This window comes from Metarhizium brunneum, chromosome 1 (assembly GCF_013426205.1).
Source record: "Metarhizium brunneum chromosome 1, complete sequence".
NCBI classification, from domain to species: domain Eukaryota; kingdom Fungi; phylum Ascomycota; class Sordariomycetes; order Hypocreales; family Clavicipitaceae; genus Metarhizium; species Metarhizium brunneum.
Genome location: NC_089422.1, coordinates 1,677,822 through 1,698,837, shown reverse-complemented (window position 1 = coordinate 1,698,837; position 21,016 = coordinate 1,677,822). Strand labels below are relative to the sequence as shown.

The 21,016-nt window shown below is 52.8% G+C and overlaps 11 protein-coding genes across 11 annotated transcripts; 6 read left to right on the top strand and 5 right to left on the bottom strand.

Annotated features, from left to right (window-relative positions):
• Positions 1 to 434: 434 nt before the first annotated feature.
• On the top strand, positions 435 to 2,122 carry qa-y_0 (Quinate permease; the record flags this gene model as incomplete). The annotated part of the gene is made up of 2 exons (XM_014686684.1): positions 435 to 1,323; positions 1,377 to 2,122. The coding sequence occupies 2 exons, from the start codon at positions 435 to 437 to the stop codon at positions 2,120 to 2,122; spliced, it is 1,635 nt and encodes a 544-aa protein (XP_014542170.1).
• Positions 2,123 to 2,728: 606 nt separating this feature from the next.
• qa-3 (Quinate dehydrogenase) lies at positions 2,729 to 3,782 on the bottom strand (the record flags this gene model as incomplete). Its single annotated transcript, XM_014686683.1, has 2 exons — positions 2,729 to 3,468; positions 3,548 to 3,782. 2 exons carry the CDS (start codon positions 3,780 to 3,782, stop codon positions 2,729 to 2,731), a joined length of 975 nt encoding a protein of 324 aa, XP_014542169.1.
• Positions 3,783 to 4,535: 753 nt separating this feature from the next.
• qa-4_0 (3-dehydroshikimate dehydratase) lies at positions 4,536 to 5,588 on the top strand (the record flags this gene model as incomplete). Its single annotated transcript, XM_014686682.1, has 1 exon — positions 4,536 to 5,588. The coding sequence occupies one exon, from the start codon at positions 4,536 to 4,538 to the stop codon at positions 5,586 to 5,588; it is 1,053 nt and encodes a 350-aa protein (XP_014542168.1).
• A 42-nt stretch (positions 5,589 to 5,630) lies between these two features.
• qutE (Catabolic 3-dehydroquinase) lies at positions 5,631 to 6,083 on the bottom strand (the record flags this gene model as incomplete). Its single annotated transcript, XM_014686681.1, has 1 exon — positions 5,631 to 6,083. The coding sequence occupies one exon, from the start codon at positions 6,081 to 6,083 to the stop codon at positions 5,631 to 5,633; it is 453 nt and encodes a 150-aa protein (XP_014542167.1).
• A 291-nt stretch (positions 6,084 to 6,374) lies between these two features.
• Positions 6,375 to 7,628, top strand: qutG (the record flags this gene model as incomplete). Its single annotated transcript, XM_014686680.1, has 6 exons — positions 6,375 to 6,543; positions 6,603 to 6,654; positions 6,704 to 7,156; positions 7,212 to 7,283; positions 7,341 to 7,472; positions 7,523 to 7,628. The coding sequence occupies 6 exons, from the start codon at positions 6,375 to 6,377 to the stop codon at positions 7,626 to 7,628; spliced, it is 984 nt and encodes a 327-aa protein (XP_014542166.1).
• Positions 7,629 to 7,790: 162 nt separating this feature from the next.
• Positions 7,791 to 10,678, bottom strand: MSH4 (MutS 4; the record flags this gene model as incomplete). The annotated part of the gene is made up of 6 exons (XM_014686679.1): positions 7,791 to 8,618; positions 8,669 to 9,069; positions 9,126 to 9,483; positions 9,546 to 9,574; positions 9,631 to 9,934; positions 10,010 to 10,678. The coding sequence occupies 6 exons, from the start codon at positions 10,676 to 10,678 to the stop codon at positions 7,791 to 7,793; spliced, it is 2,589 nt and encodes an 862-aa protein (XP_014542165.1).
• A 425-nt stretch (positions 10,679 to 11,103) lies between these two features.
• Positions 11,104 to 12,124, top strand: G6M90_00g005170 (uncharacterized protein; the record flags this gene model as incomplete). The annotated part of the gene is made up of 2 exons (XM_014686678.1): positions 11,104 to 11,518; positions 11,586 to 12,124. 2 exons carry the CDS (start codon positions 11,104 to 11,106, stop codon positions 12,122 to 12,124), a joined length of 954 nt encoding a protein of 317 aa, XP_014542164.1.
• A 229-nt stretch (positions 12,125 to 12,353) lies between these two features.
• On the top strand, positions 12,354 to 14,018 carry NLE1 (Ribosome assembly protein 4; the record flags this gene model as incomplete). The annotated part of the gene is made up of 3 exons (XM_014686677.1): positions 12,354 to 12,578; positions 12,641 to 13,710; positions 13,766 to 14,018. 3 exons carry the CDS (start codon positions 12,354 to 12,356, stop codon positions 14,016 to 14,018), a joined length of 1,548 nt encoding a protein of 515 aa, XP_014542163.1.
• Positions 14,019 to 15,317: 1,299 nt separating this feature from the next.
• Positions 15,318 to 16,371, bottom strand: G6M90_00g005150 (uncharacterized protein; the record flags this gene model as incomplete). Its single annotated transcript, XM_066129584.1, has 3 exons — positions 15,318 to 15,688; positions 15,779 to 16,156; positions 16,302 to 16,371. 3 exons carry the CDS (start codon positions 16,369 to 16,371, stop codon positions 15,318 to 15,320), a joined length of 819 nt encoding a protein of 272 aa, XP_065986029.1.
• Positions 16,372 to 18,244: 1,873 nt separating this feature from the next.
• G6M90_00g005140 (uncharacterized protein) lies at positions 18,245 to 18,763 on the top strand (the record flags this gene model as incomplete). Its single annotated transcript, XM_014686675.1, has 1 exon — positions 18,245 to 18,763. The coding sequence occupies one exon, from the start codon at positions 18,245 to 18,247 to the stop codon at positions 18,761 to 18,763; it is 519 nt and encodes a 172-aa protein (XP_014542161.1).
• A 522-nt stretch (positions 18,764 to 19,285) lies between these two features.
• Positions 19,286 to 20,618, bottom strand: htyB (Transaminase; the record flags this gene model as incomplete). Its single annotated transcript, XM_014686674.1, has 2 exons — positions 19,286 to 20,412; positions 20,546 to 20,618. The coding sequence occupies 2 exons, from the start codon at positions 20,616 to 20,618 to the stop codon at positions 19,286 to 19,288; spliced, it is 1,200 nt and encodes a 399-aa protein (XP_014542160.1).
• Between the last annotated feature and the right edge of the window lie 398 nt (positions 20,619 to 21,016).

Sequence of the window (21,016 nt, the reverse complement as noted above, 5' to 3'; positions counted from 1 at the left end):
GTTTAGAAACCACTTGACATGACAAGCGCAGGCTTGAGCTTCGGCTGGCGATGAGAGCTGGCAGAAGCCTCGTGGGATATTCGTTTATCCAAGCCACACGCGCTAATCAACACCATTGGTATTTGAGCTTCAACCCTTGGTCAGCCAAATTCCACAACTCCACAATTCCCCCGCACCCCGGATTTCAATGTGGGCAAGGTGCAGTTCCCACTGCCAACACCAATTTTCCCCAACAAGGCGTGGCAACTAGGCTGTCTGAAAGTAAAAAAAATCACATAGGTGATGGTCATCCGAAGATGGCGCTGCTCCTTTTCTTGCGGTAGCTTCATATAAGTTGACTGGTGGGACGCCTGAAGGCAACGTTCGAAGCTTTTCAGACAAGCCGGTATCAGCAGTTGTGTTCTGCTGCGACGATTTTCGTTGACTTTGTTACAATGACCTTGCTCGCACTCAAAGAAGATCGGCCAACGCCTTCTGCCGTCTACAACTGGCGTGTCTACGCATGTGCCGCTACAGCATCCTTTGCATCATGCATGATTGGCTACGACTCGGCCTTCATCGGGACAACTCTGGCCCTTCCGTCCTTTGTCGATGAGTTCAATTTTGCGAGCTACTCCCCGTCGTCGTTGGCGTTGCTTAAACAAAACATTGTTTCTGTTTATCAAGCAGGGGCTTTCTTTGGCAGCTTGGGAGCCTATGCATCCAGCTATTTTCTGGGGCGTCGCAAGTCGCTGGTCTTGTTCACCCTGGTCTTCATCGTTGGAGCAGCGATGATGCTGGGTGCGAATGGTGACCGCGGTACTGGACTCATAATTGGCGGCCGGGTCCTCGCTGGCTTCGGGGTTGGCGGTTGCTCAAACATGACACCAATTTACATTTCAGAGCTATCACCACCCGCAGTGCGAGGTCGTCTGGTCGGCATTTACGAACTCGGTTGGCAAATCGGCGGCCTTGTAGGTTTCTGGATTAACTATGGTGTTAACACGACAATGGCTCCGAGCCACTCGCAATGGCTTATTCCTTTTGCGGTTCAACTGATTCCGGCTGGTTTGCTTCTTATTGGCTGTTTTTTTATTCCCGAATCACCTAGATGGTTATTTTCCAAGGGCAAACGCGACCAGGCCATGAAGGTGCTGTGCTGGATGCGGCAACTCCAGCCCACAGACATTTACATTGTCGAAGAAGTCAGTTACATTGATGAGGAGACGGAACGGTATCGCCGAGAGGTTGGCGCCGGGTTTTGGAAGCCATTCCTGGCCCTCAAACAGAAGCGAACCCAGTGGAGATTCCTTCTCGGAGCGCTGCTTTTTGTGTTTCAGAACGGTAAGTGACGTGCGAAATGACGCCTAGTAGCTATCTTGCTAACAATCCAATAGGCTCGGGCATCAATGCCATCAACTACTATAGCCCAACAGTTTTCCGTAGCATTGGAATCACGGGGACAAACACAAGTTTCCTTACTACCGGCATCTTTGGTGTCGTTAAAACAGCTCTTACCGTTGTCTGGATTCTAGTCCTCATCGACCACATGGGACGACGCAACCTGCTGATGGTTGGTGCACTGGGCGGGTCTATCTGCATGTGGTTCATCGGTGCATATATCAAGATTGCTGGAGCCGATCCCAAGAGCTCCAGTGGCAATTTGAGCTCTGGCGGCATTGCTGCCATTTTCTTCTTCTACCTCTGGACGGCCTTCTATACTCCGTCATGGAATGGAACTCCGTGGGTCATCAACTCGGAAATGTTTGACCAGAATACGCGATCTCTTGGGCAGGCGAATGCAGCTGCCAACAATTGGTTCTGGAACTTCATCATTGCCAGGTTCACTGAGCAAATGTTCAACGCATGGGGCTACGGGGTGTATTTTTTCTTCGCGTCTCTGATGCTGCTCTCAGTCGTCTTCGTTTTCTTCTGCGTGCCCGAGACAAAGGCGCTGCCTTTGGAGGCCATGGACCGACTCTTCAGGATCAAGCCTACTTGGCGCGCAAATACCATATTGATGGAGGAGCTGCGCGCGGAGGAAGAGAACTTTCGTCACAATGCGGATGGTGTCGGGTTAGAGGTGGAAAAGATTGAAACAGAACAGGTTGAGTCGAGCAGTGGTTCTGTTCCAAAGGTTTGACTCGGCGGTCCGTTGAATTGACGAGAAGCTACGGGGAGTCCTTGTACAAGAGAATAGAGTAAAGTTTCACTTTCATTGAACCTACGAAGCCTTTGTAAGCAAGACTAAATGATAGAATCTAGACTTTGGATCGCGAGTGAATATTGTAAAAATAAAGTTAAAATTTACATATATGGCCAGATCACGGCCAGCTTATGCAGGTAGTCTGGCAAGATGACGAGAGATGTCAAGTGTCATGTTTTCCAGTCTTGATGAGACTAGTTGACATTTTTTGGTTGTGGAGAGAGCGAGGAGGACGGTGACCTTGGCCAACTAATAAATGTGTCACAGTAATATATTTTTACAGTGCTTCTTGCCGACGCTGTTTTTTAGATGTTTGCTTCAAGTCCCGACACATGTAGGCAGCCAACGAGATAGCTCTTTATCGAGCGACTCTTTGACTCGAATCCCTCCATGTCCATCTACACCATCTGCTGCACCATTGTCAAGGAAAAATAGTCGTATCAACTTGACCCTTACTAGCAGAGGGTTCTTCCGCTCCTGGTAGCACAACCACCATCGACAAAAGTCCACAGCGAACCCATTTCATATGTATTTTGCATCTATCTACAGGCGCGACTGCGACCGCTGTGCCACCTTTTCCCCAATGGCCGACTGGACCTTAGCCACGGGCAGTTGGTCGATCCGCAAGCCGGTCCAGTATCTATCCTGCTCGAGACCCTGCCATATCAGCGCCTCGGTGCCCAGAATCACCTGCCAGCCCCTTTCCCCGGCCAAGGCGCCCAGCCGCGTAAACGGCGAAGGGTTGTAGCACATCTCCAGCATGGCGCCCTTGTGGCGCTTGTCCATCAACACCTCGGCCACCTGTCTCGCCACGAGCTCCTCGCGCGTCCGGGGGTCGCAGTCGGGCACGCAGGCGACGATGGCGCCCGGTCCGTCGACGGCACGCGCCTCGTCGACGCTCGCGACGTGCCGCAGGCCGTGGCCGTATCCGCGCGAGGAGCAGTCTGCCACCATGGCGTCCACCTCGCTCTTGTCCCTGTTGACGAGGTAGATGTCCGTCACGTGCATCCACTTGCGGAGCGCGTAGATGGCACTCCGGGCTGCGCCGCCGCCGCCGATGACGAGGGCCGGGCGGCCGTGGAACGTGTGCGAGGGGTCGGCGACGTTGTGGTGGAACGAGTCTCTGATGCCGACGACGTCGGTGTTTGTGCCGCAGAGGATGCGGTGTCCGTTGCGTTGCTTGAGGAAGAGCGTGTTGCAGGCGCCGACGTCTCTGCACTCGTCTGTCATTTCATCCAGGTGCGCGAGGATGGCGACTTTGTTGGGCATGGTGACGGAGGCACCTGTGACTCTTGTTAGTGACGTCTCGGGGCCTTTTTTTCGTTTTCTGTTCTTTCGCAAGGGGGGGAGTGATGGACTTACCGTAAAATGATGGATGCTGTGCAAGTTGTAAGAACTGCGACATGTCTGCTGAGTCGAGCCGTATCTGGCTCCATTTCAAGCCCAGGTGGTCGTATATGATCTGGTGTAAGAACGGTGATAAGGAGTGTGTGATTTTCTGACCAAAGAGATACCCATGTCGATCCAGTCGTGTCTTTTGGTCCTCCAGAGTGTCTCCTAATGGCTTTTGTTGTTGAAGAGCCTCCGTCGTTGCCATGATGTAGATGTCATTGAGTTGAGTTTAATCGATCTCGGTACAGAGCTTGCGAACGAGAGAGTCTACGTCGAATGAGGTGTTGCGTTGATATGTCTTTGCGTACGACCCGTGCACTTGCATGCCATCCCCGGAAAAGCAAACTACCCTTCCCAGGATTGATGTGGCTTGGGAAGAATGCGGCATCCTGTCCGGAATGTCGGCCAAGGCTCGCGGCCGCCAAGATCAACGGCCCCACATCGGCATCCCCGCTTCCGGGAGCTGACCCGGGTAAAGACTTACCCGTTGCATTAATGCTTGCCTGAATGGGCCGCGTCATGTCGGGTGAATGGTGAACACTGATGGCGAATGCGGAAGCTTGGCGAGTGATGTTGGATAGGGGTTCTTCCTGCGGAGTTTGACAAGTCAGCTAGGTTGCCGCAGATGAAGGAGTATTCCGTCCACACCTTGCTGTCCCGGACTTCAATTCACTCCCGTACATGGCCAATTATGTTTATCCAAGAGCGTGATGGATGGAGTTTCCGAGTGATGGGCATTGCAGACACTCTCAGAAAGAGCTGTACGGGATGTAAATACTTGGGCATTAATCCGCACATGCACATGTTCATGGTGACACAAGGTCTCCCGTGTTTGGCGCAAGCAAGGCTGGCAATCAAGCTCTGTTCGCATGCGCCTCCCTTCTCATATAATTGGCAAACGTCATCTACAATCCAGAAAAAGATATAAACCGTAATCGTCAAAAAAACATCTCTCAAAATGGTGCACATGGCCAGCATTTGCACCATGTCCCTCGGCCGCTGTGCCGCCGGCCACAAACTCGAAGATAAACTTGAAATGGCAGCCCAACACGGCTTCCAAGGCATCGAGCTCTTCTACGAAGACCTGGTCGACTTCGCAAAAACTATTCAAGGTGGAAACACCCCAGAAAATGAACTAGCCGCAGCAGTCATGATTCAGAAAATGTGTCAGAAACGCGGACTCGTCATCATCTGCCTCCAGCCTTTCATGCACTACGAAGGCTTGGTCGATCGGGCTCTGCATCAGAAGAGAATCCAGGAGATGCATCACTGGGTGAAGCTGGCTCACAATCTGAACACTGATCTCATTTTACTGCCGAGCAGCAACCTGGCGCCCGAGCACATTTCCGAAGATGTGAACGCCATCGTTCGAGATATGCGGGAAGTCGCCGAGATTGGCCTCCAGGCACGACCAGTAATACGGTATGCCTTCGAGGCTTTGAGTTGGGGAACCAGAGTCGACACATGGGAGGCCAGTTGGGATGTGGTCAAGAAGGTGGACCGGTGCAACTTTGGGATTTGCCTGGACTCGTTCAACATTGCCGGGAGAATATACGCGGATCCTTCAGTGTCCTCTGGCTGCACCCGGGACTGTGACGAGGCAGTTGTGCGGTCGGTGGCAGGCATACTCAGCGAGGTCGACGTTTCCAAGTTGTTTCTATTGCAGGTTGCGGACGCAGAAAAGCTGTCGAGGCCGCTTACACCACGGCACGAGTTTTACAACCCCGAACAGCCTCCCCGAATGAGTTGGTCGCGCAATGCTAGGCTCTTCTACGGCGAGGATGCGCACGGTGCATATCTCCCCGTGCGAGCTATTTTGAGTGCCATTGTCACCGGCTTGAGATGGGAGGGTTGGCTGAGCTTCGAAGTCTTCAACAGAGAACTCTTCAACCCCGACCCTAGGATACCACGTCTTATGGCTCAGCGTGCAGCCCGCTCGTGGAACAAGATGGTTTCGGAACTGGGCCTGACGACGGACCAGCCAAAGGAAAAGATGCAACCGATGCTATAAATATACCTAATAAATTACAACTCTAGACATTGTACACATGTGCTACAACCGTGACGCGTGACTCTTAACATGCCGAACCACAAACTCCAACGCAGCCTCATAACCGTATACACCCAGCCCGCAAATTACCCCTACCGCTTTATCGCTCAAGTAGCTATGTCTTCTGAACTCTTCTCTAGCGTGGACATTGGAAATATGCACTTCCACAAACGGGATGTCAACTCCAGAAAGGGCATCGCGTATGGCGACGCTAGTGTGCGTGAAGGCACCAGGGTTAATGATGATGGCATCAATGTCGCCACGGGCCTGGTGGATGCGGTCGACTAGCGCACCCTCATGGTTGGATTGGAAGGACTCAATGGTGCTAGAAAGGGAGGATGCTTGGGTTGTGAGGGTGGCGATGATGTCGGAGAGCGTTGTTGAGCCGTAGGTTTGCGGCTCGCGGGTGCCGAGGAGGTTGAGGTTCGGACCGTTGAGAAGTAGGATGCGGGGCATTTTTGGATACAAAGCCAGCACTGAGTTGAGTACATCTTTTTCAGTTACAGATGGAGAGAAAACGGGCTTATTTTAATACATGCGCTGTCAAAGTGGCCAATGTGTGGGCTGCGTCTGGGGTCTGGGTAAAGCATCATCCAGAAGGTGGAAGCGCTTCGCCTCCTTGCGCCGGGATTTCAAACCGTTGATATCCGTCGGTATGGGATGGATGGTGATCAAAAATTGCAACACATCATCCTCTTCAAATGATACCATATTGGACAGACAACTATTGCTGGGTTGACAGCTGCAATGGACGACCATCAACTCACCGAGATATACGCCTTTGCCAAAAAGCTCGGTAGAGATGCTGGCCAGATGCTCCTTGACTCTGCCTGGAGTAGAATCAAGACTCCATCATCCTACGGCAATTTCCAGGAGAAAGAAAGCTCAGTTGACATAGTCACAAAGACAGACCACGGTACATATGAGACACCACCTACCACCTATGCCATTTCTACCGGAATCTAACTGTAAAAGCCGTCGAAGAGTTCATTCGCCAATCCATCATCACCAGGTTCCCTGACCACAGGTCCGGCACCAACGCGTCACTTAGCCTCAGCAGATACTAACTGTTACAGCTTCCTCGGCGAGGAATCATATTCAGCCGGCTCCTCGAAAGAGTACCTCGTCACGTCTGCGCCGACATGGATCGTTGACCCCCTTGACGGCACTGTCAATTTCACACACCTATTCCCTACGTTCTGTGTTTCCATCGCATTCTGTACTGGAGGTCATCCCGTCATCGGAGTGATCAACGCCCCATTTTTGAACCAATTCTTTTCATCGTGTCGCGGAAAAGGCGCCTGGTTCAATGAACAACATCAGCTGCCCTTGGTGAGGAATCCGATACCGCCTCTGCCAGAAGCTGCCCCGAGTGGATGTACCTTTGCCTGCGAATGGGGTAAAGACAGGAGGGAAGGCCCAGAGGGAAACTTGAATAGAAAAGTCAATTCATTTCTCAAGATGGCAATGGAGAGGAAGGGTAGAGGAGGACGAGGGGGGATGGTCCATGGCGTGAGGAGTTTAGGGAGGTATGGGACATATATACAGCATGTTGAATATGGTGGTTATGCTGATGATTCGCAGTGCGACAATGGATTTGGCGTATACGGCGATGGGGTCGATTGACATTTGGTGGGAAGGAGGATGCTGGGAGTGGTACGCATGACAAGTGAAGGATATTTCAGGCTGTCTTCACTCATTGACCTGTGATAGGGATGTCGCTGCCGGTATTGCCATCTTGGAGGAGGCGGGAGGTCTGGTTACAACTGCTAATCCCCCGCGCGATTATACACAAGCTGCCATCCCGCAAGTCAAACTAGGTGGACGATTATACCTTGCTATACGGTAAGACCAAAAGCAACACAATGTGTTTAAACAGCGCTGATAATCACCAGTCCTGCCGGCAGCTCAGATACAGAGACGGCCCTGGGAGCACAACACCGTGTGGTGAGACAAGTGTGGCAGAGGGTGGAAGCCCTTGATTATGACCGACTACAGTAGAAACAACGCGCCGTACTGTTGTCTTCAAACAGAATCATGCTATAGAAGCATTCCCCAACCCGCAGTGAAGAAATTTCACAAGAGCAACTCATCATCATGCCACCAAGTAAATTCTGTCCTCTGTCGCAAAATCAGACCAAACCGAAGCAATTTCAAAACCCATCATGAGATCTCCAAATCGTTCATGCGGCTGATAAAGTCTTCCTGCAAGTGTTTCAAGTATCCGGGTAGGGCTTCGTCGCTCCCGTACTCGTAGGCTTGTTTCAGAGCCTCGTGCAAACTGAGCACGAGCTTACGACGGGCTACCAACCGTCGAGACTCAGAATCCCGCAAACTAGCCTCTCTTTGTTGCCGCAGTGCTTTTGCCACCTCTTCGGCTCGCTTAGTAAAAGGTTCCGGAAACCCAATCGCCCGTGCTAAATCGATTCCGTAATGCTGGTTTGTGTCGACAACACCAGATTTTGCCTTGTAGAGCATGACCAGTCGTGGTTCACCTTCATCTGAGATCGACCGCTCAGAGGCTAAATGCAAACTCAACACACCTGGGCGATCCTCTAAAACGCGAGTCAGGTCAACAAAATGAGTTGCAAACCACACAAAGGCACCCGACTGTATAAGTGCTTCTGACATTGCAATTGCCATTGCCAGGCCATCCCTGGGGCTCGTGCCGCGGCCCAGTTCATCAATTATCACCAAACTTTTGCCGTTTACATTTCGCAGGATGAAAGCCATTTCCCGCATCTCGAGAGAATATGTGGAGAGATTCGCTTCGAGATTATCGGTCAACGACACTCGTGCAAACAGATTGTGCATTACGGGGAAAGACGCATATTCGGCCGGAACAAAGCACCCGATTTGGGCCATTATCTGCAGCAGCGCAATAGCTCTGATGTAGGTAGTCTTGCCTGCCATATTGCATCCTGTAACAATATGGAAACGATGCTGAGGCGTCGCGTAGTAGTCATTCGGAACAAAGCCCTCAAACATGATCTAAATGGTCATTAGCAGTGTCCGAATCTTTCGCAAGTGGGAGCACTGACATTGTCCAATATTGGATGTCGGGCTGCTTTTAACGCCAGTGTATCTAAGATCTCTGGTCGGACATAGTCTTTGATGGTAGCAAGATGAGCAAAAGAGGCAATCATGTCGACCAAAGCAACTGATTCACAGACCCTAAACAGCTGCGGAGATGATTCCCTGAGATCCAAGATCAGTTCTTGGATTACTTTGTCACTACGCATGATAATTTCGTTTGAAGTCTCTGATAGCCGGAAGTTTAACTTAACTAGTGACAGAGTCTGACACTGGATATGATCCTTCTTTTTCACGACGTTGATGAAGACTTGAGGTAATGTGTCTTTGTTGAGGTCCCCTGATTTAATGCGCAGCCAATACTTGCGCCCGTGGTCGAATTTGACAGTCAGCTGAATACCATGCTGGGCTAATTTCCACAATGTTATTCATTTGTGATTGAGACTAATATCTCCAACGAAATACCTTGGATGTCGTTGACATGGAGATGGATATCATTCGTTAGTTCTTTGTACGCTTGTCGTGCAACATCTAGCATGTCATTGATACCAGCCTTGACGGCGAACGTCCTCTGATTGCGCATGTCGAGGGGCGAAGTCATATACGTAACATCAGCCTCTACGACCTGATGAATCCTGGATAAGATAGGGTCTGTCGTGTTAGGGTGGCAAATGTCTCGAATCTTGAGAAGAAGCGCGCTATTGCATTCAGCCAGCGCTTGATAGAGCTCCGGCACTGACTCAAGAAACGTTTTTATAAGAATGACGTGATTAATTTGCTCTTCGGCGTGGGTGATACTCGACTTGGTGGATATCGTGATCATCTATTACAGGTTAGCTCGCATCTCCATGCCATGATCTTGTCAAAATATCCCTTTGTGAGAACTCTTTCGATGTCTTTGAAGTTTTCAAGCGCTATGTTTCGTTAGTGGTTAGTGGCATCAATACATCTTCTGGGTTAGGAAAATTACCCTTTCGAACCGCATGAAACATTTCTTCCTCACTCGTAAGCTCCTCTAAGGCTTCGTACCGGGGTCTTATAAAAGTATCGTACTTTGTTGGGGGCTGAAGAATATTGTTGCGAAGCATGCGTGACCCCATTGGCGTCTTGGTTTGATTCAAAAGCCCAAAGAGACTGTCCTTGGACTTGGGTTTGTCAAGGTTCTGTATGATCTCCAGAGATTGTATGACCGAGATATCAACCATCATGGTATCTTCCGACGGTCGATATTTGATACGCAATGAATTAGGAGCGAAACTGATCGTGAATGTGTGCTCAATATATTTCATGGCATGAGATGGAGGTTAGCATATGCAGTAGGGAGAGCAGCCCTATCAAGTGAGTCTTACTGCCGCAAGCGAGCTGATGCAGTAATATTTGCCCTGCACTGCTACCTTCATGGGGTCGATATCGCTCTTGAATGCCAGGTTGTCTATGTATTCGAGGCCGTCCACTTCCGACCAGGCGGATCTGTCCAACACTTCGATGTCTGCATCTGGTATGAGCTCATCAATCAAGGTATAGAGAACACTGTCTTTGTTTGGCGGGCAAGCCGTAGACATCAAGACAATTCTAGATGGGCCTGCTATCTGGAGCTTGTGGATCGTTTTGACGTATGATTGATTGTCGCATATCTGGCTCAACACAGCCTCACCGAGCGTAATATTCACAAGCGCAAGCCCAATAGAAGGTGAAATGCCACGAGACTCGGCAACAGCGCAAATGATGGTTTGTTGGTCACTTGCTCCCAACATTGTAGACAGAGTACCAGTTCGCGACTTGCGCCCCGAGACACTGGTCGATGGACGCGATCTACCGGCCGTGATATTGGACTTGGCTGTGCTTGACACTATGCCGGCTATAGACGGGGTTGCAGTCATTGAGCTGCCGCCCTCAGAAATGTCACGAGGAGGCCGCCGGCTGGAGGTGGACGAGGACGTGTTAAGAGCACGGGAAGGGCGCTGAAAATAAGACGATGTCGTTCTGGACGACCGGGACTGCCTGGGTTGTCGAGGCATGATTCGGGTTAGGACGGGCGAAATCCTGGTCGATGGTTCGTACCGTGTTTCGATGCTGCGGCAGGCCAGTTTTGGTAGGGACAGGGTGGACTGCAAGCACCTGGAGATGAACGAGCACGACGAACCAGCAATGGGGTCGATGATACGAAACGTCAAGTGTTCTGAATTCAGAAACTAATTCATCTGATGTGTGTGGTCCGCGACACCACAGTACGAGAATTCGCCAATGGGGCTGGGCAGTTCCTTCCAATTATGATGATGACAATGATGGAAATGAGGGAAGGCGCGTTGGGCTGATTGACGATGATGGGGACCGCACAAGGGTGCGTGTGGCTCCGTCAACACAAACATCTCGCACCACCCCAGGGCCAAATCCGCACACCCCTCTTACACCATCACAAATCACAGCTCGGAAGTATCGTCCAATGTTCGGGATTTTGGAGGCGGCTGCGGTCCCTCACTCGGGCATCTTCAATACCTATGAAGACCTGATGCTCGATCTCAACAGGCGCATGGAAAGGGAAGGCTACAAAATTGTCAAGGCGAGATCCCATCGTAACAAGATCGGCGGCGGTGATGTGGCCGGGAACGAGATAGTTCGCTGCGATCTGGTGTGTGACCGCGGAGGACGACCGTACAAATCTACAGCTACCAAACACAAGACGCACACCAAGAAGACGGGTTGCCCGTGGAAGGCAAAGGCCGTGAATCGCAAATCAGTTGGCGGCTGGGTTCTGACCGTATTCTGCAACGAACACAATCACGAGGCCGGAACACCTGAACCTCCCAGCGTACCAGAGGCTTGCGAAGAGGATGGTACCGATGCGGACAATGAAGACGGTGCGTCATGAAATATTGTATATTGTTTCTCAGGTTCTAAACCATTCCGACTCTAACATGAGAAAAGAAATTCATGCCGGACCAAGACCAGACCCCGAGACTTCGGCGGCCCTTCGAGTCGCGGGAGTATCGGACAGCACTTTGCGCCTAACTGGAGACACATTCCATCACCTCAAGACGGATTACCGAAAGATGACACAAGGAGACCGTCTTAATGCCCTGGCACAGCTGCAACTGCGAATAGCAGCGCTTTATGCTGTCCAGAATGAAGATATGCAGAGGCAGAGACGGCAAGAAGATCAGCATCAGCGTCATCGGGCCGTCGACGCCAGCAGGAACACTCTATCCGCGCAGAAATACCGTGCGCGAAGACACCCGAGAACCCAAGATGAGCAGCAGAAACAGGCAACTAATCTCCCAGTAGAGCCCGAACTGTCGTTGACCGAGGACCTCGTGCACATAGGTCCCAACCACACTCCAGATGCGTTAATGCAGGGGCCACATTTCCAACTGACCGTCCCTGGCAGTGCAATGGACAGTGTCGAGATGCCACAATATCACGGATCCTCCAAGAGGATGAGGCCATACCGAACCCAAGGCACATGAGCACCAACATTTGCAACTTCGCCAAGCCTCGTCTCATAAGTGGCGATTTTTGGTGGGGCGCGTATCAATGCCGTTGTTGACGCGCTTGTGCCAACCGGGCTCACCGCCTAAATTTTGTCAGAGTTTTGCCGCCCCGCCAGAGCAGTTTGAGAAATTCGGAATCAGCCTGGGGGGGAATAATTGGCGAGCATCGCAACTGAAGTACGTCGCGACATCAATATTTCACAAAATGGCAACCGTCGTCCCCCCGCCATCAAAAAGGCAGAAGCGTGAAGAGCTCGAAAGGTCCAGAGTGCAGCAGGATGTTAACGCAGCCATGGCCGGGCCGGAAGGCTCATTCAAGGCTCGGTTTCTGGACGGCGACGGGAATCAGGTCTGCGATGTGATTGAAGTACCTCTTGCAGATGCCTCGGAAAAGAACCTGTCACTCCTTTTGAACACCCTATTGTCAAGGGTGAGCTGCCATACACTCTGGTGCACTTAATCTTACCGTGTACTGACTCTGGCATGTTTCAGGAACGAGAAGAGTATTTGCCGTATCGATTTCGAATTCACATTCCAGATTCCGACATCATCGTTGACCAGTATCCCAAAGATTTGCTTCAGCTCTTAAGAAGTCATGGCATCGAGAACCCTTTCGAGACAACTGTTACCCTCACTGCCGAGCCCCAATCAGTCTTCAAAGTGCATGCTGTCACACGCATGTCACATAGAATTCCAGGCCACGGAGAAGCAATTCTGGCAGCTCAATTTAGCCCAGAGACAAATACTCGTCTAGCTACGGGGTCTGGTGACAAGACTGCTAGAATATGGGATACTGAAACTGGAACTCCAAAGTACAAACTAGCCGGCCATACACATTGGGTGCTCTGTGTCGCATGGTCGCCTGACGGCAAACGCCTGGCTACTGGAAGCATGGACAAGTCTGTCAGACTTTGGGATCCTGCAACAGGGAAAGCAGTTGGAAGCCCTCTCAGAGGACATTCCAAGTGGATCACCAATATCGCGTGGGAGCCTTATCACCTATGGAGAGATGGCACGCCGCGGCTGGCAAGCGCGAGCAAAGACATGACTGTGAGAATTTGGGTCGTAAATACGGGAACGACTGAGCATGTGCTCTCTGGGCATAAAAGCTCGGTCAGCTGCATTCGATGGGGTGGGACTGGTCTCATATACACTGGAAGCCATGACAAGATGGTGCGAGTCTGGGATGCGGCAAAGGGCACATTGGTGCATACCTTGTCATCACATGCTCACTGGATTAACCATTTGGCGCTTTCAACGGATTTTGCCTTGAGAACGGGGTATTTCGACCACCAGCCAACGCCGATTACAGAGGACGAGAAGCGGGCGAAGGCCAAGGAGCGGTTCGAGAAGGCAGCGAGAATCCAGGGGCGAGTATCCGAGCGCCTGGTATCCGCGAGTGATGATTTCACAATGTTTTTGTGGGAGCCTTCTCAAGGAAATAAGCCGGTGGCCAGGATGGTCGGCCACCAGAAGCAAATCAACCATGTCACGTTTTCTCCTGACAACACCTTGATTGCTAGCACAGGATGGGACAACCATACAAAGATCTGGAGTGCAAGGTATGAGGCGTATCTAAAAACAAGGGGCCATTATAGAACTAACAAGGCTTCACAGAGATGGCAAGTTCATCGACACTCTGCGCGGGCACGTCGCTACGGTTTACCAGTGCTCATTCTCTGCTGATTCTCGTTTACTGGTGACAGCATCCAAGGACACAACCCTCAAGGTCTGGTCAATGGCGTCTTTCAAGCTAGTGGTCGACCTCCCCGGCCATCATGATGAGGTATACGCAGTAGACTGGGCACCAGATGGTAAGCGCGTTGCCAGTGGAGGTAAGGACAAGGCAGTACGATTATGGGCGAACTAGATTTTCTCTTTTGGCAGCGAGACACCGATCAAGATAAACGGCTTCCCAACTGAGCCTTGCGATATCCAGTTACCAATAAAAAAAATATCTCCGGTATATACCCGCTATTTTAATCTTTATTTAGTGATTTCTCTACAAACCCGGGAGGTTAGAGTCAAGACACATACTGCGACAACGACGTGAAATCAGGCAGGATTCAAGCAGTAGACCAATCTGAATATTTTTTCCGAAGGACCCGAAGCTAGCGATCCTTTGCGAGGACTCTGAGATCCCAAGGCTACACAGATCTTGCTGTAACTGGGCCATGTGGATATATCGTGTGGATATCGCCGGACTTGGAACCAAAATGCGGGATGTGGATTTCAAGTCAACATTGTTGCGCTCCTTTTCATAACATACAAGGCCAGCTTCAAGAAAATTTTACCTCATACGGTTTATGTAGGGACTCTTGGCAATGTGTTGCAGGGGGGAGGGGGGGAGACGAAGAAATTTTGCATGAGTGTTGAAGAGTTGATAAGAACCGGATGTTATTTGACATGGGCGCCTGAATATGTCAAGCTAGCGGTAACTTTGTCGTCTTTCCAGAGCAGAGATGCACTTTTCTTCACTATTCCTTTGGCTGACCATAGGGGCCGCGGCCACGGAATGGCCAGATGTAGTCACCATGACTACCACGCAGACGCAGTATGCTCCGTGGGAAGGAATTGTGTACCAGGACGGGGATGTGTGCTATTGTCCGTTGGAGATTTCAACTCCAGATATAGCATCATCTTCTACATCGGCAATAGTCACGTCTCTTAAAGCTACTGCTACTGACGTTGTGGTTCATCCAGGCGGCTCTACCTGTCCACCGACCGACGGCGATTTAAGTCCTACAACATCTGTACCTCCCCTGACGCCGGGACAATCGACACTTGCAACGTCACAGGCTCAGTCCGAGGCACCTTTCCCCTCGTTTTCGCAATATGCGAGTCAAAGCGGAATTATACCGTCACCGGCATCGTCCGAGTCACGAAGTCTGCCGAATGGGCAATCCAGCGCGGTGAATACGGAGACGACGTCTCTACATTTCAAAGAAACGACGCGTGAGGAGATGAGCACGACTTCTTTGGTACCAGTGCCGTCATATAGTCAGACTATAGCGCCTAGTCAAGGGAATGCAACGTGGTCATGGAAATCAGCAAGCCCAGGTGGCTCGACGTCGAAGACGGGCTCTGTGGTACCATCTGTGTCGAGTAGTGAGATTCTGTCGAGCAAGGCTGGCGAGTCCAAAGGCTCTCGCCAACCTATATCTAGTGCTCATACGCCACAACCCGGTACTTCTAGCCTCCCGGTTTCTGGTGACGGTTCTTCGCAGACTGCCAGCTTTAGCACGAAGCCTCGGTCTGAAATCTCACGCCAACCAGTGCCATCCAACTCGTCAATACCAGAAAGCTCCTCGTGCATCGAAAGCTCGACTCCTCCCAGCTTCTCCACGCCAGTGACCTCGTTCTCTTCTTTCACAAGGGGAAGGTCAACTTTAAAGCCTGCCATCTCTAGCCCGACAGTTTCGAGTCCTACATTCTCGAAACCAATTCGCTCAAACACTTTAATTTCTCCTACACTGGGGAATTCTAGTGCACTGACTTCATCGGCTCCGAGTTCAGTAATGCCTGGTCGTTCTTCGCAGCCTGTAGTCTCAAGTCAAGCTGTGTCAAGTTCAGGCTCGTCAAACCAGGAGGGCTCAAGTACTCCGGTATCAAGCTACAGCTCGACTCAACCAGCTAGCTCTACCCTAAGCTCCAAGTCTAGCTCATCCAAGTCATCAAGCTCGAGCATGGTCACGGTTAGGGCAACGACACCGGTCAACAGCAGGGGTAGCACGTCAACAGCAGTGATCTCTTCGTCCGGCCAGCCGTCACTCCATTCCAGTAAACAACAGTCCTCCACCGTCTCACCCTCGTCAAGTGGCAGGATGTCGAGCAAACTTGGCTCCTCGACATTGGTATCAAGTTCGGCCGACTCGACAATCGCCACGTCGCCAAGCGTGGGCCCCAGCAAAACATCTTCCAGCTCAGAGTCTACAAAGTATACATCTTGTGTGCCTACGGCTGCCTTTGCCGTCGAGGATTCCGCCAAATTGGCGCCAACCTCTACGCCTGGAGGTCCAGTCCGTCGGGGTCCTGTCGAGGTGTTTGGGAGAGCCAAGTGCAGCCCAGGAACATTTCGATGTATCAGTACGCCTTCGGGGTGGGAGGCATGCGACACCCAGGGCAAGTGGATCGTGAGTATTTGCCACTATACCATTCTTCCTAGAGTCTATGCTGACGATTTTCCTATGTAGTTTGCCGGCGTGTGTCCCCCGGCAACGCATTGCGTTTACTATCCGGAGGACTTGGGGCTTCTCTGCCTGCCACCTTGTTAAGACGGCTTGCTGTGTACTTGTGGACAGCACACGGGAGTTGATTTTTTTTTTTTTTGCAAGGCCTCTTCAGCACCTGATTATCATCTTTACAAGGAGTTGATGGTAGATTTCTCGCGCATAGTATAGACTACCGCACACGCTGCACTGGGTCGCCAGGTAGTGCTTCTTGCCAACAGCTGGACCTATACACGAGCAGACAATAACAATAGCCATGACACTTATTCCGTAAGGAGCCAAGGGTGACTGGCAAGCACAGCTGCTAGGACACACAATACCCCTGTCGTGCCGTAGGTGGCAATGTTACTTCCGTATCTCCAGGGGTCTCAATCATGAACTGACTGCCAGGATGATTCGCATGTTTTACCCAGAACGCTCAAAGCACCCTTGGCGTAAACATAACATGTTCAATAGTGGTAGCACGGCTTCTCTGCACAGGCTGGGGAAGGCGGGCCGCGATGTGTGATTTAATTAAGAAGCGTAGTATTGTGACCATTTGCTGCAACGGTGTTTTCCGCCGGCGGGTTGTGGTTTGCGGTCGTGGCAACCCTCATGACAAACCGCACGACTCGACCGTGTCTCACGCAAACCTACAATGTATTCACCAGCACCGTTGAGATGAGTTGCTCTTGGTAATTGGCCAAGGGAAATAGGGTCAACTGCCAGATTTGATCTACGCTGCCAATCTCTCACGAGTCCTCTTGTCCATGGGTTGCAATATGGTCATTGGTCAGTCTGCAAAGCCGCGAAAAACACCAAGAAAAGAAGATCGAAAGGCAAAAGGCCGGCTTGTCATGGTCAGCCCATCGTGTCCATTCCACTCCTAAGCACCATCCCGATGCAGCAAGAGGCTCTCAGCAGTGGATCGGGTGAATTTCGCCCACAGCAGCTTAAACCCGACACATGCATGCATGTGGCCCTCGACTCACACCGACATGGAGGCGTGCCTCAGCCACGGGGTCCCATGGCTCTTGACGGCCCTTCCTCCACAAGCACATGTGTCAACAAGGCGAGTTGTACAACATCGTCGCTCAGACTCCTCGGCTTGGACATGAAAGGCTGCAGCTGACAGTCTTACCCCAGATTCTCGATTGTAATCCTGGAGTGGGATGGGACGCCCCCCGGCTGTCCAGGACGAATGGAGCGCCGCCCTGGGAAGCGTCTATCCACGTTCCGGGCAAGATCTGCAACTGGGTCTGTTTGTGTGCCTGGGCGCTTCGCTAGCCGAGAGGTGTTGCTCCATGTGTCGGTCGAGACGGGGTGCTGGTGAGAAGAGTCTCGGAGGAAGCGCATTCGATGTATTCGAGAGGCCGTGCTCTCAGTCGACAGAGCGACGAGGCCAAACCTGCCACGATCACGACATGGAGGCCTTTGGGCTGGGGAGTCAAAGCCGGTAGTAGCGCCGCACACCAGAACATTCGAGCGCTCCAACTCGACGCCATCTTGATGCGGGGACGGGCCCTTTCCCATTTCAGACCATGATCCGGGGGAGAACCGACCGGACATGTGGAGCAAATTGAACTTTCGATGAAGGTGCATGGGGTTGCTGCTTGGGGACGGTTACGGAGTAGACGTGATGAAGATGGGCAGAGCAGCATCAAGCGGCGGCAGGCAAAATGTATAAAAAGACTGTGACCAGCCGGTCGAGCCGTGATGGTTTGCGCCCATCGACTCCCGTCAAGTTGCAAAACCTCATCCTCCGATTCCTCCCCCCAAGAGAAGAGTCCCAACATTGAAGACCTCCTCCAACTCCATCGCCAGCTGTACCCACTTGACCGACTGACCCCTTTGCCCCGGGCTCTGGCTTGTCCTCCCTCCTCCCACCATGCGTCTCACCCCCATCCTCAGCATCATGGCCCTCGCGGCCACCGCCATCGCCGACGGCAAGGCCATCACCGACGCCATGGCCAGCATCAAGACCAAGACCACGGACCTGGGCGCCACCGTGAGCAACTGGAAGGGCGACCTGCTCGGCGCGCTCCCCATCACCGTCAAGTCGACGCAGCTGCTGAAGGAGATCAAGACGGCCACCAAGACGGCCTCGAAGTCGGCCGTCCTGACCACCGAGGAGGCCCTCGCCGTCGCCGGCGCCACCACCGACCTGAGCAAGGCGGTCACGGCCTCGCTGCAGATCATTGTCGACACCAAGCCCAAGTTCGACAGGCTCATCATCCTGAGCCCCGTCGTGCTGCTGAACCTCGAGATGCTGAAGGATGCCACCGATGACTTTAGCAGCGAGGTCGTCTCCAAGGTGCCCGAGGCCTTGCAGGGCATCGCCCAAAGCTTGATTAAGCCCATTGAAGATGCCTTTGCCGCTGCCATTAAAAAGTATCAGCTTTTCTAAAAGGCATTTTTTTGTCTTTTTACTGGCTGGGGAACAAGTCTTGTGTCATGGATACAGAGTCCTGGGGAGGACCACGATGGGATGGGGAGAGCGTGAAATGGGCATCTACGTTTTTGCAAAGCGCCGTTTTCGTGTACATATTTTTCAGAGTCTTGCACTTAAAAGACCTTGTTCATGCTCAGCGTGGCTTACCACCGTACCTATTACATCTTTTGGTCTCCTCGGTGGTGAGGGGGGGCGACTGTGACCTGGATCAACATGGACAATTGTGCTTGCCGGATCTGATTTCCAACAGCTCTTCAGCACGCACCGCGTTACATGGATGGACATGAAGCCAGCCCTGACACTATCCACATCTCCTGCATTGCATATAATGACAAGTCACCATATCAAAGACGCATGCGAATGGGCCCCCCGTCCCGCGGGTGCCATCACCAATTCACTCCGTTGCAGCAGCATCCGTGGTTCATATTCACAAATAAATCTGCCCACTTTTACCTGACAATCCCACCTCGTGCCGGCCTAGTCCATCTGATCAACCGTCTGCGGCGTCGCTGTCCCGTTGGCCTCCTTCGCGGCGCCCTGCACGTCCAGGTCCTTGTCGCTGACGATGCACCGCCAGCCAAACTCGTCCGCGGCCTTGCCCAGCTGAATCGCCTGCAGGTGCGTCAGGAGCTTCAGGCAGATGGGACCTGCGTCGGCCTGCCCCTCGGGGATATACGTCACCACGTCCGCGTCCGCCGTCGAGCTGACCCGCGGCCCGGCGGGCAGGGAGCCGCCGACGGGGCCCTTGCGGCGCGTGATGCTCCGGATGGGCACCAGCGCCGCGGCCGTCCCGGCGGCAAAGACCTCGCTGAAGCGCGGGAGCTCGGCGTACTGGACGGACCGCCTTTCCACCTTCCACCCCCAGCTCCGGGCAATATGCTGGACGCTGTCGCTGGTGACGCTGTCAATGACGCACTTGGAGTCGGGCACCACGAGGGTCACGTCGTCGTCCGAGGCGGCCACGACGCCGATGAAGCCCGAGGTGCTAAACTCGTCAATCTCCTCGTGCCTGGCGCTGTCGAGGTGCAGCGTGATACCGAAGCCCTCCCGCTTCGCCTTGCCGCTCCACTTCAGGACGGGCGCGTAGTTGCCGCCGACCTTGGCGTGGCCGGTGCCGTTGGGCGCCGTGCGGTCAAACTCGTCTAGGATGAGGGCCTTGACTGGGTGCGTGCCGTGGTACACGCCCGTGGGGATGACGAAGACGCAAAAGGTGTATTCCTCGGGGGGGTCCAGCCCCAGCTGCGCGCTTGACCCGTACAGCTGGGGGCGGATGTACAGCGCGGCCCCCGTCTCGTGGGGAGGCACGAAGCCGGCGTTGAGGGCGACGGCGGAGCGAACCGCCTGCAGGAAGACGTCGATGGGGACCTCGGGCATAGACGCTACGTCAGCCGAGTGCTGGAGGCGCGCGGCGTTTCGGTCCGGGCGGAAGACGGTGATGGTCTCGTCGCCGGGTGTGCGGAAGGCCTTGAGGCCCTCGTAGGCTTGCTGGCCGTAGTTGAGGGCCGGCGCCATGCCGTGGATGCGCATGAAGGGGTCGGTCACGAAGCGGAGAGGCGACCATTTGCCCGTCGTTTTGGAGTACGTGGCTTCGATGTGGCCATTGACTGCGACGAGGTCAGTATCTACGAAAACATGTAGCCCTGGCAATGGGGGGTCGAGGGAAGCATTGGGAACCGGGGAGAAACAGACAGCGCCCCTGGGATGGTGCTTTGGATCGCCACAGGACTTTCAACTCACCCTCGCGGATCTTGAAGCCTACATTGCTCCAGTCAATGGTGTTCACGGGCGGGGGAGGGAAAGCACCAGGCATCGTGACTCGATAGTCCTGCGGTGCGACGGTAACTATGCAGGGTCCAAGAACGACTTTATGTTGGGCTCGTGCGCCAAGAAAAAAAACCACGGCGACACAAACCGCAAAGTAGAGGCTAGAAATGAGCAACCAGGAACGTCAAGGCGAGGATCTCGTCAGCTTGGAGGCTGCGGAGAAATCATGGTCTGACTCGTCGAAACTGGACCGTCGACGCTTCCGTCGTGTTGCCCGATGTCGGACTGCGGGGGTCAGTCAGCAGGGCCCCATTGGATTATGCCTTTTGATTTTTGTGGCAACCACCAAGCTCGTCATCGCGAAGCTTACATTGTACAACTCCATGTTGAAACACTGCAGCACCAACTCGCTGACGTCTCACGTCTTGTGTATTTTTGCGCATC